Source organism: Lonchura striata, chromosome 3 (assembly GCF_050655825.1).
Source record: "Lonchura striata isolate lonStrDom1 chromosome 3, ASM5065582v1, whole genome shotgun sequence".
In the NCBI taxonomy this organism is placed as follows: Eukaryota; Metazoa; Chordata; class Aves; order Passeriformes; family Estrildidae; genus Lonchura; species Lonchura striata.
Window position 1 is genome coordinate 69,133,051 of NC_140705.1, and position 15,277 is coordinate 69,148,327.

Genomic DNA, 15,277 nt, shown 5'->3' on the forward strand with positions numbered 1-15,277 from the left:
AGATGTGTGTGGCACTCTGAAGAATCTGTCAAGATGAAGTCTCTGCTTCTGCAAACTCACAGCCCGTGGTCCTGATCCCATAATTTACTCTGCATGGTCCTTTCCTCATGGAAACCTAAGCAGTCAAGAGCAGGACATTGAGACAGTGACGCAGGAAGGGAGAGGTAAGGTTTAGGATAGTATGGTTGTTTTGGTAGTAACTGTCAGGTGTTTTATCTGAATTTTGTTTGAAGCTCTGAAGCTTGCTTCTTTTCTACATCACATTAATTTTAGACTAGTTGGCTAATCAGTGCTAGTTACTAGTATAATCAGGAAAAATCAGACTTCAACCAACTATAGATCGGCTTATAAATAATAAAACCTACCAAAAGAAATAAGTATTAAAGGCTCTGTAACTGAATAAATTTGAGGCACAACTTCCCCCCACAACTGAAAGTAGTAACATGAGCTGTCAAGCAAAGGTTTAATTGCTCTGCTGGCAGTCCTGCAGTTTGTAAATACCTTCTGCATTGAAAATGTAAGAAGAGAACTTTCAGAAGTCTAGCTTGCTGTTGGATGGCAACTTTAAAAGGAACACTGTTCTGTGAAAACTTTGTAATCAGCCCAAACTGTAGTGCCTGAAATTCAGTGATACCATGATGCAAATAGGAAAGCTGGGTCATAGGTATTAAAGCAGTATTAAGGGAAAAAGCCTAGAAGGCAATCCAGTGAGTCAGTGTCCATCTTAGATGTTGGATTGCAAACTGAATGCTTGACAACCTGATAAAACAGTTGCAAATTGGAGAGGTACTTTACAGAGAAAAAGTTGTAGCCCAGTTTTGGACAGTTTTTAGCTGCCCATTCTTAAAAACACTGCAGCCTTCTAAAGCATGCTTTTGACCCTCCAAGTCTTGGTGGTTAGAGCAGATCTGTTGGCTCTATCCTTTTTCTAATTTGGAACTAGTTTCCAGAGAGCAGAGGAGGACATGCCTGGCAGGTTGTGTGGTAACCATGTTCAGGAAGTCAGATGATGAGACTGGTGTACCCTGCCACTCTCAAGAGCCTGGACTGCCTGGTTCTTAGTGGGAGCCTGAGCACTAAGCTTGAGCACCACTTAAGCACCTTGGCTTTTCTGGGCAACTATGGAAGTAAATGCTCATAAGTTATGTTGATTTTCTAAAGGGAACATATCCCCTGGGATGGAATGTATTGATACGGGGGCAGTGCTCTCCCCATGTTTTTGGTCATAGAATGTGAAGCAAAGAAAAAAATTGACTCCAGAGTAGAAATCCCTCTCTTATTTTGGCTTTTTCCAGAATGGTGATAGGACCTTGTCAGCTGGGAGCAGTGTTTTCTCTGCTGCATTGCCCTTGAAGATCTTCAGCAGGCCTGACAATATTTGTCATTAGACTCTAGATCATTTCAAAGATAGCTATCTCCTACCTTGGGCAGCACATTTTCAAGAAAAACAGTGATCTCACCCTGATTTTAAAGAAAAAGAGAAACAGATTGCAGTCTGACAGGACTAGCAATGGCTCAGTCAGGAATCTTCATGGTCTTTCCTTTTTTAAAATCTTGAGTATTCAAATTCTGCCTGCCCAGCTCCCGGTAATGTTGCCGGTGATTTGGGTCTCAGGGGGTGACACCACAAACTTTGTTATTAATTGATGCAGGAGTAGTTTTGTAAATTCAAATTTTGTAAATTCATAGTATATGTAGTCACCAAAGAATTTGTAGAGACTATCACTGGGTTTTTGAAGACATATTGCTGAAAGAGTAGTCTTCTGGAGCACCATTGGTTATCTTCATTTAGGGGAACTTAACTCCATTTTCCTTTTTTTCTGGATTACCACATTATTTTTTGCCAATATCAAATAATACCACACTTTGTGACATTCCTGCAGATGCAATATAGCTGTGCTCTTGTGAAGCTTCACTGGAATCAGGGACCAAAGACACAGAATTAATGATTAGCTAGACACATCATCCTTTCCCCCAGAGCCAATACAGTCTGCTGCTAATCACCTTTCAATGCCTATAAGGTGTGAGACTGCTCATTTATTTTAGTGGGAAGGGCATGTGCCATGAAGCAGAACTTTGCAGGCAGTCTTGGATGTCTGATGCAAGGCTTCTTTCATTGCTTCCCAAAATGATGGTGTCTCCTGGCAGAGTTTAGGCACTGGGAGTGTTTTTGCTTTCTGGATAAATGTAGTTCTGCTGTAACCAGGATCTTTCAATGTAACAGTTTTCAGTGAATGTCAGAATTATCATACACCAAAGTTCTTTTTACTTTTTAACTTGCTGTGAAGATCGTACAAAAGAATTTGTAAGCTGCCCTTTGCTGGGCATCTTCTGAAGACTGAATGCCTGCCTTTTGCTGTATAAAGGGGTTGGGCTTTTCTTTTTTAAAGTGTTGAAAGGTTACATTTATTTTTTCAGAATACAGATGTAGAGGTGCATTGCAGATATACATAATGGAGTCAAATTTTCAGGGTTGTCACTGCAGATAGTATCAGGGAACACAGGTGTTTGGTCCAACATGACTGGGAACATGACCTGTCTCCATGGGACAAGGTAGTGCTCACTGTTCCTGCCAGCCCATCATTTTGCCACAGACATTCATATGATAACTGCACAAGATGATGAAGCTGTGGTAGCTTTGTGTGCAGCAGCAGTAGCAACAGCAATGGAAGATGAGAATCTGTTTGGGCCTCAGTGTAAAAAACAGCTTTTCCTAGCAAAGCCAAGTTCATCTTAAACTTCTTTATGGTGGAATTTTTCCCCTTTTTCCCTCGCCTTCCTACACCTGTCTTTTATAGACCAAGCATTTTTGCAGTTTTCAAGCTTGGCTATAAATCACGAGAAGGAAAGGGGATCCCATGTCCAGGTGTGCTGGCCAGCGGTGGGCACCGGTGCAGGAGGTTTGGGGAGCCGGCAGAGCCCCGCTGCTTTGGCTTCCAGAGCCCGTGTCGCTAGATGGCAATGTGGCACTCCTGCAGCTGCGGCTCCTGAAAAACGGCTCGCTTTTCCTGTATTTATCTCTGCCAAACTGATGATTGCACCCACCACCTCGGCAAGAGAACAGAACAAAATCATTTCATAGAACATTACAGCTGTTGTGCCTTTTTCTTTTCTTTTTTCCTTTCTTTCCCCCACAGTTCTTTGTCCCACAGCAGGGTGCAGAGGTTTAAAAACCTTCTTTCTTAATCACTCTCCTTCTAAAAACAGAGAAAACACAGCCTCTTGGGAGAAATTAGCTGTGAGAAAAGCATTTCTCAAACAATTGCCAGGAAATATTGTCTTGACCGGTATTCCTGATGTAACACTGTCGTTCTCAGTACTGTTATTCTAACATACTCAACTGAAAAAACAGCAGGATACAGATCTGTAACACATGATCTGCAGCTTACCACCTACCTTACCTTTTTATATACATTTGCTTTCAGTTTGTATCCTCCCCCCACCCCCTGCAGCTATTCTGTTTTGGAGAGTGAAGAATTATTTGTGACTCTCCTCTTGTGACTAGTGTATCAGGCCAAGACTGTGACAAGGCATAGCTGAAAATTAAGGTTATGCCTCTGCTGCTTGGTTTCCTGATTGAAATTCAGTGTTGTGTGCTGCAGAGGGGATCAAGCTTCACGCTTACAGCGATCCCTCCTAGCCTTAAAGCCTGGCAGCCTGAAAATGCGTGAGGTTGGTGAAGCCTGAATTTCAGTGGGAGCAGCTGGAGAGCAGGTATGCATGAAGAAGGGAGCAGAAATACACTGAGACTGGGATTTCAACCCTGAAAGCCCTCTCCCCATTTTTGTATTCATGGAAGATGGACCAAGCTGTAGGGTGGAGAGAGGTTGGAGGAGTGATGGTAAATTTGAAGTGCTAAAAGCCAGCGTTTTTAGGAAACTGCTAGTAGCTATACAGAGAGCTGTCTGTACACACGTGTGTGCCCACTGGCATGCACATTAGCTGTATTGTGTGGTTCAATTTTGTCCTTCCTTACATAAATTCATGGAGCTCTGAGAAGCAAGCCTTGCTCTATGGGACAGGGTGTGAACTGAAGCACCTTCTGGAAGACAGACAGCAGTGTAATCCTTTCATTCAACCATGTCTGCAGCTGCTTTTTATAAACTTGGCATAAATACATACTCAGTGAAGCCAGGCCTGTATAGCTGGAAAATATTTTCCACCATCCAAAAAAACCAGAAGATTGGAAAAAGAGCCCAGAAATTGTGCATAACATGGAATGGCCTAGCTTGTGGTTTTTTTCCATGACTTCCTCAGCTCATTTTTCTGCTGCCAATTTTAGAAGCCCATAAGTCATACTTGTTAAACTTTCTCAGTTAAAATGTAACTCTAAGAACAAAGTCATATGATATGCTGCAGCCAAATAATCCTTCCAGAGCCTCTGACTGGAGAAAAGCTACCCCGATCTGGCCAGCTCACAAACCCACGCGGGCTCCTGTCCCAGGAGAGGCAGGGCTGAGGGGCAGGTTCACAGCCCGGAGCTCAGCTGTGCTGCCCGCATGGGTGTTGGCTTCCCAGTGGACTTCAGCAATATCTCCCTGCTTTTGCCAGGGCGGTCAGGCAAAAATTTCAGCTCCTTCTCTAGGAGGACTTCAGGCAAGAGGCTGAGCAGAGGAGACAGCAAGGGGAGGCAGCACAGAAGGTTTGGCGGTGGAGGAAGGTGCTGCTGCGGTCAGGGTGAAGGAGCTGAGGGGTGAGAAAACAGCAGGTTGCCAAAAGTGAAAGTGAATTTGCTGGAGGTTTTGAAGAAAGGACATCCTCATTCTCATTCACTGCCTTTTTAAGTGTTGAGTCAATATGGAAGTACGTTCATGCCAGGAGCAATATTTTTGTTTGCCAGTTTTACTCTATTTTATAGGGTTATTTTGCTTACACCACGACCCAGATGACTGAAGTGCCATCCCTTATCCAGGGTATGCTCTGAGCTCTAGCAAAGACTAGATTCCCAGTCACTGCTGGGAGGATCATTCTAAAATTACCCTTGGCAGTAGCCAAGAGTGGGATCTGGCTGATGGCCGTGCCGGCAGTGGCGCTCCAGCCCGCCTGTGCTGGCAGTCCCAGCCTGGACCCCTGCGCCCGGCTGCCGGCTTGGGAGCACAGGGAGCCCTGGTATCCCGAGGGTGCCTTGGGCAGCCTCTGTGCCCAGAGCGGGCATGTCCGGCAGGATGCGAGGGACTGGCGAGGCAGAGGAGAGAGAGGCAGGGGAGAGGAGCGAGTGGAGCTGCGAGGGGCTTCAAATGCTCAGAGTTCCAGCCCTGCCTCCCCCCTCCGCTGCGGGCGGAGCAGCATGAAAAATCTCCCTCCGGGAAAGAAGGAAAGGAAAGGAAAGGAAAGGAAAGGAAAGGAAAGGAAAGGAAAGGAAAGGAAAGGAAAGGAAAGGAAAGGAAAGGAAAGGAAAGGAAAGGAAAGGAAAGGAAAGGAAAGGAAAGGAAAGGAAAGGAAAGGAAAGGAAAGGAAAGGAAAGGAAAGGAAAGGAAAGGAAAGGAAAGGAAAGGAAAGGAAAGGAAAGGAAAGGAAAGGAAAGGAAAGAAAGGAAAGGGAAAAAGGAGAAAGACTCCTGTTTTCCCGCTTAAACATCAGCTTTTGAGTTTGGTTGTGGCCCTCGATGGAAGCTGGAGAGCTTCTGGAGGAGGCCGGGGAATCACGGCGCTGCAGCGGCTGCCGGCGCGGAGGGCCCCAGAGACCGCCTTTCTGCGGCAGGGCGGAACGCCCTCGCGAAGCCTGTGTGGTCTTCACGGGAAGGGAGGAACTGAGCAAACCCACTGGAAACCGGCAAGGGTGTTGTAATGTTTTTTGGACAGCCTGTTTCAAAAAACAGTGACTGCCTCTCTCTCGCTCTCGCTGCCGCCCCCTCCCCTGGCAGCCGCTTCCCGTGCCATGGCGCTGAGGGAGGTGGCGGTGACTGATGTAACCGCGGCCAGGGAGAGTCTCTTGCCCAATGTGCAGGGGCTGGACGATGGCCAGAGAAATTTGCTAAGGCCGGGTTTTCTCACAACGGGCTCCCTGTTCTGTGCACATACCTGTAACCGGGCCAGGTGCTTGGCACGGCTGCCTCCCCCCTGAGTACACGAGGTGGCAGGGCTACTCAAGCCAGGAGAAGGAGAAGAAGGAGAAAAGGAAGAAAATGTTGTTCTTTTCCCACATGAATGCAGAGCCAATAACACACCTAGGCACTCATTGTTTGTGTCACCGTGTTGTAATTAATAACATTTTCTGTTTGCTGAGGCCAGTTGTTCTTTGTGCTCATGGCTGGAGCATGGGGGCAATCATGAGGAGAGGCCTAGCAGTTGTTTTTTTTTGCTGGATCACCACCTTTAAGTTATTGTGACAGACCTTTAAAAGGATGTCTTTGTATGAACTGGAATATAATGCTCAGCTGGGCTCTTAAATTCTGGCTCTGTTGAGAAAAGAGATCCATTCATATCGATTGTCATTTTGTATGCAGTTCAGGCACAGACTTGTAGAAAATCTGGGCCAAGAGAGATATCATTAGGTATTTATGGGGGTTTGGTTGGCTCAGCAGTCAGTTTTTCCATTGTCATGCCGTGACAGTAGTGCATTACATACACCCTCAGGAGACATCCTTCTGCTACCACAACAATAAAGGACTTTTTTTCTTTTTCTGACTCATCTTCAGCTTGAAAAAAAATGCCAACCACCACCAGTAAACATAATTAGCAACATGCAGATACACTTCAGGTAGCTTTCAGAGCCCATTGGGATAGTTCCTGTTAAAATATAGTCTCATCGTTGCTTACCCATGCTTGGACCTCCAGCATTCCTGATTACACTTAGATGTTTTGACATAGCCTGGTGATGTTGTAGGCTCAGGAACCATTTCTAGTTTGGACAAAGAGGAGGAATATATTTAATGCTGGGATCATCTTTCATGCACACACAGGAGCTTTGGCCAGACTCACAAGGCAGGGGAGTACAAATGGCTGTGCTGTGCCGGATGCGAGGTCTGCTTAGCTCTTTATCCTGCCTCTGACAGGGGCCAGCAGCAGATGCTGCAGGAAGGAGGACAAGAAGTAGAGCAAGTCTAGACTGATGCTGCCCCACTGTGCCCTCTTGGCTCCCTGCATAGCTATTCCCATTCACCAAAGCACAGGGAAAGAGGAAACTACTTCCTTAGGCCTGTTCCCCAGCCTCTTCAGGTGTCTGCTGTGCAGTGGCCCTTGTTTGTTTTGCTTCCCAGATGTGGTTTTGGGTGGGAAGGATTTGCTTCGGATCCACTTGGTCACGTGGGGATTTCTGGGTTAAATGTGTCCTGTCCCCCTCAGTATTTCCCTTATGTAAGCATGATGGTGGGAGCAGGTGGCATACAGCTGGGCTCTGCTGTCTGCCAGGTGGGTGAAGTCTGTGCCTTCCCAGTTAGGGGCTGCAGCCTGTCCTGTTTGTGCCATTGGAACACTGCAAAGCCGGGACTGTCTTTGGATCCATGTTTCACCTTGGGGTGAGGGCTGGCACTAGTCACATGACTGTGAGCACACCAACTGGGAGATTATATGGCTTTGATTATTTATTTATTTATTTCAGCCTGTGACTAAGATGGGGGAGTATTTGTATGGAGCCACTCCTCCCAGAAATTGCTGTTTATATTTCAGTCTCCTGAGCAGAGTCATATCTGAAGTGCTCATAGCCCAGCAGTGGTATGTGGGCTCTGCTGGCATGTCCTCACATAACCTGGCATTCACACTGCTGGACAGAGTGTGGGCTGGTTGTTTGCTCATCCCAAGCACAAATGAGCAGAAGTTTTCCTCTGTATTCCTGATTGCTGAGCTCAGAGGGGTGGAGGAGAGGAAGAGCAAGCTTCCCTCTGAAAAGTGGCCAGGGATTGAGTAGGGCCAAACCTGGGGTTACACTGAGAAAAATGAGACAGTGTGGGAGGGGTGGTGGCCCTGCAACACATAATGTTGCAGAGCTCACCAGTGCAGCACGTGTTCAGCACAGTCACTTGTAACACTGCGGTGTGTGTAAGCGAGTACCTGCTGCCATGTAATCAAAAGGAGAGATGCTTTTAGAAACAGGCGAGGGTGGTGGGAAAGAGTCAGCTGAAGCATCCTCAGCTTGTAGGACACCTGTAGGCTAGTAGGCACAATGAAACTGTGTAGAGAAACTCCTCAAATAGCAAACTGGGGTTTACTTCTGTTATCTCTACCAAATTCCACCTGTGTAATCTACTTATTTCTTTGCGATCTCATCAATTCAAGATGCTGTTTGTAGACACACCTGACCTCTGGGGGAAGGGCAGAGCCCTCAGACAACTTTGAGGGAAAATGGTTTCTCAAAGCAAGGGTCTTTGCCCCTGTGGTGGGGCAGAGGCCAATACAACGAATTAGCCAGGAATAATTGAAAGCCTAGGCTTTAAAACAGCACTTGATTAGGTGTCTAGCAAACTAATGGTATATGGGGAAATAGGATTTTGTATTCTTGAGCCAAGGGAAGTTTGGTGAATCCTGTCCCCATATGTCCTCAGTTGCTAAAACAAGTCTCTTGGAAATGCTAAAGTCTGTCTCTCAGTCCTCCTTGCCGTATAGCAATGTAAGTAGCACAACTTCATCTGAGTTTTGTGATACATGAGTAATCCTGCCTCCAAGGCTGTCTGGGACTTCTGCACCACATCCTTGCTCCAGCTTGTAACTCAGTGCAGTATTTTACAATGTCTGGGATAGAGATAATTTCTTCTTTTTATTGTGCTGTGGTATGTTAATTTGGCACAGTTCTGTCTATGAAGTGAGAAATGGGGCAAGACTCCTCTTAGGCCATCGATATTGGGCATTTTCTGGTTTAGCACTTCCTAATTCTTCAGTAAGTCCCATGATCAGCTAATGGCTAGGGTCAGTCCTGTTAACCTTTGGTTAGCAAACTAAAACCTGGGTTTTTTGTTCTGAGCCGAGTTTGTAAACAAGGCATAGACCCAAACTTTTAAGCTGTCGTGGCAAAAGCTAGAAAATGGGAAGACACCAGTGCCAGCTCAAATTAAGTGTATGCTGCTAATGGTGCTCTCATGTCCAGCAGGGAGGACTTTGACATTCTAAACCAGCAGCTCAGCTATGGCAGTGCAGCAGAAGCTCTCCAGAGAAAGATTACTGTGGAACTTGCCTTGTTGGTGATACCTCCTGGTCAGGGACCAGCAGCTGTAGGACTGCAAGGAAAGTTTGTGTGGTGCTTGCTCATGTATTCAGTGAAGGATCTGCAGGCTCCAAGCTGCCCTCCTGCTGTTTGTGAGCACCTTAATCTATGTCTTCAGTGGTAACTGGGGGAGATTAAAAGTAGCTTTTCAGCCATGTCAAGCTTTTTTTTTTTTTTGTTCCTTATAAAAAAAAAAAAAAGAAAAAAAAAAGACCTAGATATTGGTGAAGAAAGGCCTAGAAGAAAGACCTTGATATTAGTGGTTCTCAGAGACGGCTGAGTGAGACAGGTTTGGTCTTGGGAACACCTGTGCAAAGATGGGGTCTTCCCAAGGAGGTAAATGAGGCCAGAATCATGGGGTTCTGTTCTCTAAATATGAATTTTTATATCAAGGTCAGCGGGAGGCAAAGATGTGTCAATCTTTGTGTGGATGAGGTTTTTGCCACTGCTTGAGCACAATGGAGATCCCTGGGGAAGCATTTATGAGTGAGCTGACTACCTGCACCTTGCCTGATTTATGTCCCTCTGGCTTGTCCTGACGCACAGCCAGACATTGTCAGCTTTCTTGGCATCTAGATCACTGCTGCCATGTGGTTAAAATGTGCAGAATATCTTTGAGAGAGAAGGAATGGGGTTAGGAAGAGGAAGCTTCTGTGTGAGACTTGGTTTGCTTTATTGAGTCGTGCTAGGCTTGGTTTGGTAATTCCCACTCTCTAGGCCCAGAGTTTCAGTCGTTTCATATTTCAGTCCAGCACAGCATCAGTAAGTCCATTCTTCCAGGAAGGTCAGACTTACTTTCAATTCATCCCTCCCCTTCTCCCTGGGAGACTAAGGCTGTTTAACAGCAACAAAGGTTCAGGGTGCAGTGTGAGCAGTAGGAAGCACTTTTGCTTCCTGTCAGTTTCTTGTCCTTCTGCAAGCAGACAGGGATATCTGTCTCCTTTCCCCATGTAACTGCTGAAGTGTCCAGCTGCCCCTACAAGGGTTCAGCTGTACGTGCCTCAAATGGAAGCCAAGGCCAGCTGTGAGTGCTTGCAACCTCCCAGGTCTGGCCCTTGGCATAGTTTTCCCTCTGGCCCTCCACTCTGGAGGAGTCCCATTGAGTCATGGTAAATTTGAAGAATGTGCTTTTATTACCTAAGGAAAATTTGTTGTGGCAAATGACAGTGCATTTGTGTCTTAAACATGCTCTGTGATACTGAAGGACAATTACTGAAATGAATAAAAAATATAGCAAAATAAAATTCAGGAAAGAAAACAACTCAAGAGGAAAGTTAGACTTAGCCATCACCCTGGTTTCATTAATTTTGGGCTGGGTGACAGTCCCAGGTTCAGAATTCACTGACATTCAAACCTGTCTCTACAGGTGAAGGAACACAAAATGGAATCTAATTTGTTCTTCATGGGGCATCACTTTCTGGTGTTCTCTTTTTTTTTAATTTTTTTTATTTGGCAAGAAAGTGCAAGTAATTTATGTCAATGTCATCAAAGAGACATTCTTGTTACTCATAACTGTGACCTTGTATCCAGCTAAAAGAGTTATAGCGGGTAACCAGTGAGATGCTCAGTTTACATCCACAGGGTAGATTTTCCAGGCAGCTATGCTGGCAGGGCTACCTGCCATGCTGTCCAGGCACATTGATGCCAAGTGATTCTGGGAAAATGTGGGCAGTGACACCATAGACCAGTAACGACAGAGATGGATTCCTGGAAGAAGCCTTCTGAGAGCAGCAGCCCCTGGTGCAGCATACTGTGGGATGCACTACTTTAGGGACAACTGAAATGTGGGAGAAGGGGTCAGATAGTCACACTGGCAGGCTGCAGTGTCCTATCTGCACAGCAGGCAGCAACCTTACTGAACCGGTCATGGAAAATGGGCTGCTTGGCCAGGAGGAAGCAGCTTAGACACCACAGCTTTCATTCAGAATTAGCTGTGAGCTGGCCAGGACCTGGCCAGGCATAAATTGTGTTTGGGGTTTGTTCTGCCAGCTGCCTTACCAACAAGGCAAAAACTGTCTGAGGAACAAGGCTCAGATTCACACACTTAAACCATACCTATCATAAAGTTGCTAAACTTTTCCCTAGGGCTGGTACTACACTGTTTACTGGATTGGCATGCTGTCTTTTATGTTCTACTGCTGCATGATTGTACTATAGCACGTGCTGTTGACAAGGACTAAAGCTCAGATCAAGCTGTGTAAAGAAATAACTGTGGCCTTGATCTCTCCATGTGATGAAACCAGAGTAAATTACTGGATGCTGAATGAGTTATTCCCTGTTTATTTCAGTTTAAGCAAGCTTAGAATCTGATCTTCAGATCATGTTATTTCTATAATTCAACTGGTCATATTTATAAATTCATATAATGGTCAAAATGATCCAATAAATGCCAGCACACAATCCTAGCACTTGCAAAACATTGAATGTATATATTGGCACTTTTCTTATTTGCTGACTGCAGGACAAATAGGTTTCATATTGGGACATCCAAGTTTGTTTCAGCAGCTGGATGCATGACAAAGCCATGCTATAATCTGGGTACTGATTATGGCTTTGGAACATGTTGGCTCAGCATGTGGTGAATTTGGATGCATAGATAGATCAACTTTTTAGTGACCTATGGCTTGATTTCAGCATAGAGAAGGTTGTCAGCATATTTGTGCTAATTAAGGAAATGGCATGGGAAACTCCTTTCCACTGCAGATACAGCCAGAGCTCACAAAGTGTCATTGCTCTTCAATATTTTTTGTAACAGCCAGTTTGTCTTGAAGTAGAGAAACAGCTTTGTGTCTTAACTGTATTTCTAAGCTGCACTGAAGCTTGTTTGGTTCTTGCCCAAGTCTTCTGTTTTAACCTGCTTCTGGAGGATGGATTGAATGGTTAGGTCACAAACACTTCAGGAGAGTGTTTCAGCTGTATTTGGGGCCAGTAGTGCAGGCTTAGATTCTCTGCCTTGATTGGGTTTATTTGTAATGTTGACAGTAAGTGAACACCAAGAAATAAACACAAGTTTGTGCTCACACTTTGCTGGCATGACTTTCTTGCTTCTGAAAATAATACTTTTGCCCAACACTAACTCTTTTCTTTCATTCAGACAGCGTTCTGGTTATGTTATGCTACTCTTAACACATTCCCATGTTCATGTTCCCAAGGCAGGTTGAAACATTGCCAACTCTATTAAGTTCTTTCTGTTACACTGAGTCAGCTGCTGTGATTTTACCTTTGCTCTTGGTCAAAGTATAGACTCTATTGCCTTTTTGTTTGTTTGGGTTTTTTTTAACATAAGAAATAGCATTGCAAGAGTTTGTTCTGTGTGCCTATATTTCCTCCTACTTCAGTTAGAAAAGCAGCACATTACTTTTGTTGTTAATAAGACAGGTATGCCTAGAAGGCCTTGATATTTGGGCTGTGGATTCCCAAGGGATTCACAGCTCAAACACAAAAGGGCGAACAAAAAAGGGAGGAATAAGTGCCTTTATTTGCATTTATGAATAGGGAACTGAAGTAACCACAATTAAAGGGGCACTTAATTCTTTCTTAGTGAAAGGGCAAAGGAAGAAATCTTCAGAGAAGCTGTAAGTAGACCCAGGACCAGCAGATCTCTGTTCTGCAGATGGCTCTAGACTCAGTTCTGCTCACAGTCCCCAACAATGCTCAGTCAAGCAACAGCCATATGTCCACGTGCCCGCCTGCCTGAGCTCTGGCCAGGAGCCCAGCCCTTCACTAGGTCAGCACGGTGCTCCTGTTCCCAGTGCAAGGTGCTCCCAGAGCTTCTGGCCTTCTGCCTTCTCTGCTTTAGTAACAATTCTTGCTGAATTGGCACCTGCAGTGAGAGGTTGTAGTGGCTGCTTGTATTGACCATTGAAGGCCTCCAGAACAGCAGCTTCCATAACTGGGAGTCATGGCAGACCTTCCCCATGTGCCAGTCCATGGGAAGGGTTTTGCAGCTCTTACAAGCTGGAATTGGTGTAATCTGTAACGTGACTTACCTTCCTTGGCATTTTGAAGTCTGGTGAAACATGATGCATAATGTCACTTATTCTACCTTTGCAAATAGGAGACTGCCTTTAAGCCAAAGTGTCTCATCGGCAAACCTCACCTCAATGCAGAGTGCTTATTCAGATGTAACCACGAAAATGAGGGCTGGATAAATAATGCCTCTGACTGAAAGGATTCACTGAAGCTCATTATAATGATCTTAATGACTTCCAATTCAGCTGTGTCTGTGATATCAGAATGCAAAGGTAATTATGGAAGTGCTAAATACTATTATTATTTGATATTAGTGACAGGGTGGAGGTGAGACCTGGTGAACCCTGCTCCCATCTGGCCTAGAGAGGAATGAGGATTGCCCCTTCCCTCCACCTGCAAAGAAGAACTTTGCAGGCAGGGTGGAGCCAGGACTCTGCTCCCTCTTCCAGCTGCAGCAGCCTTGACTTCTGCACTTTGTCTTCATAGTGTCAGAAGGTGGCTTCTTTCCATGTGCAGCAAACTGAGAGAAAGGATCAATGTCTCCACACCACTCCTCTTGCCTCCATCTTGTCAGCAAAGGAAGCAAACATGCCTTCTCTCTCTCCTATACTTTTTTTATACTAGTTTTGCTGGTCTTTCCCTCAGTTTACTCTGTCTTTCCAGTGACCCCTTTGCTACTACCTGATGTTACTGGATTTTCCCATCATTTTTATTTCTTAGCTCTGTGATCTGGGTGGGTCTTCAGCAGCACAAGTGCTCCTTGGCGTGTATGGGATTTCTCCTTCCTCTATGTTGGCAGCTCAGACTCTGAGGACTAGGAGAGGGGTGTTCAGGTGTTCAAGCCTGGCTTTGTAGGGATGTCAGACCAGATGACCTCCAGAGGTTCCTGTCAGCTTCAATTATTCTGTATTTTGAAGGACTTGTCTTGCTATTGACATAGCTCTAGCCCGTGAAAGTGCTAACCCTTTGACCCATGAGGAGATTTTAAGGAAACGGTGATAACAAACATGGTTAACAATTAGCTACCTGACTTTTGTGCCCTACAGACTACGTGATCTGTGGGAACTCTCTGTGCTACCAGGGTCTGCACGGAAAGCTGCACCCAGCCTAGCCAGCCCTCCCGGGCCGTGGGTGAAACAGTGAGAGCACATTCAATTAGCTCTGTTCACTGACCACGCCAGCCTGCGCCAGGAGAAACCTGTGCGGTGGCGGTGAGTCAGACCCAGATGGTTACTTGACCCAAAGGAAGGCTTGATGATACACTGAGGCTGGGACACACCAGCAGTGATTATATGATGATTCACTGCCTGTGCTCTGCCATTCAAAACATCCTCTGTGTTGCACAGGCAGGGCCATTCATAGAGGCTGCAATGAGGAAGTGATGTTTGCACCTTTAGCTGCCACCTTCTCACTGAACCTTTCAGCAGCTGCCTGCGGTGTGGCGCTGCTCTCCCTCTGGGCAGGCTGGCAGTGGGAAGGTGTGCTGGCAGGGGCAGCTCCCTGATGTGCCAGGTGACTACAGCTGGGCACTTCCTGTCAGTAATGTCCAACCTCACCTTTAGAAGGTTTGGCCAAAGTGTTGTGCAGCCAGGCATCCCAGTGTCCCCCAACACCAGCCTCTGCAATGTGAAAACACAACACTGGACTTTAACACTAAACTGAGAGGCAGGTGGGAACTCAAAGCCCTTTAATACTCTGCATTCCAGCCCGTAATTTGCACATCATTATTCAAAACTCTCGTAAATTCTTTTCAGAGCTGTTCCCATTTCCATTTTCCCTGTCAGAAATGTGCACCTCACACAGCCCAGACTGCTTCTGTGTTTCTTTTATAGAGGGGCACATAGTCTGCTGTCTATACTTCTCTTCTTCCTGGTCCACCCACCTTTTTGTCTTTCACTCTTCCTCTCCTCTCCTCCAGATCCTCTCCTGACAGATGCATGCACTCATATGGTTTTACGAAAATGGTCTGAGTGTACTGACTATGTCTATCTCGTTCTGCTAAATGCTTCCAAAAGTGCTGATATTACTGCATGCACAGCAGGGAAGTCCGCAGAGCCTGGGAAGCACCATTTTTTCCTGACCCAGGAACTGACTCTGCTTGTGACAGTTTGCTGGCCACTGGTAAGATCTTAGGCACAGAAAGTTTACTCATGTTGGCTGAGAGTCACAA

General features: G+C 45.7%; 1 protein-coding gene across 5 annotated transcripts in view; it reads left to right on the forward strand.

Moving 5' to 3' along the window:
• The window catches only part of TOMM20 (translocase of outer mitochondrial membrane 20), a 174,461-nt gene that overhangs the window by 13,852 nt on the left and 145,332 nt on the right, over positions 1-15,277 (forward strand). For 4 of the 5 annotated variants that reach the window (XR_014954295.1, XR_014954292.1, XR_014954293.1 and 1 more), the window contains exon 5: positions 1-164. Coding sequence is in view for 1 of the 5 variants with exons in the window: in XM_085576783.1 (XP_085432909.1) it covers positions 1-75 (75 nt within the window). In the remaining 4 variants the exon portion in view is untranslated. The other variant, XM_085576783.1, reaches the window with a different exon arrangement.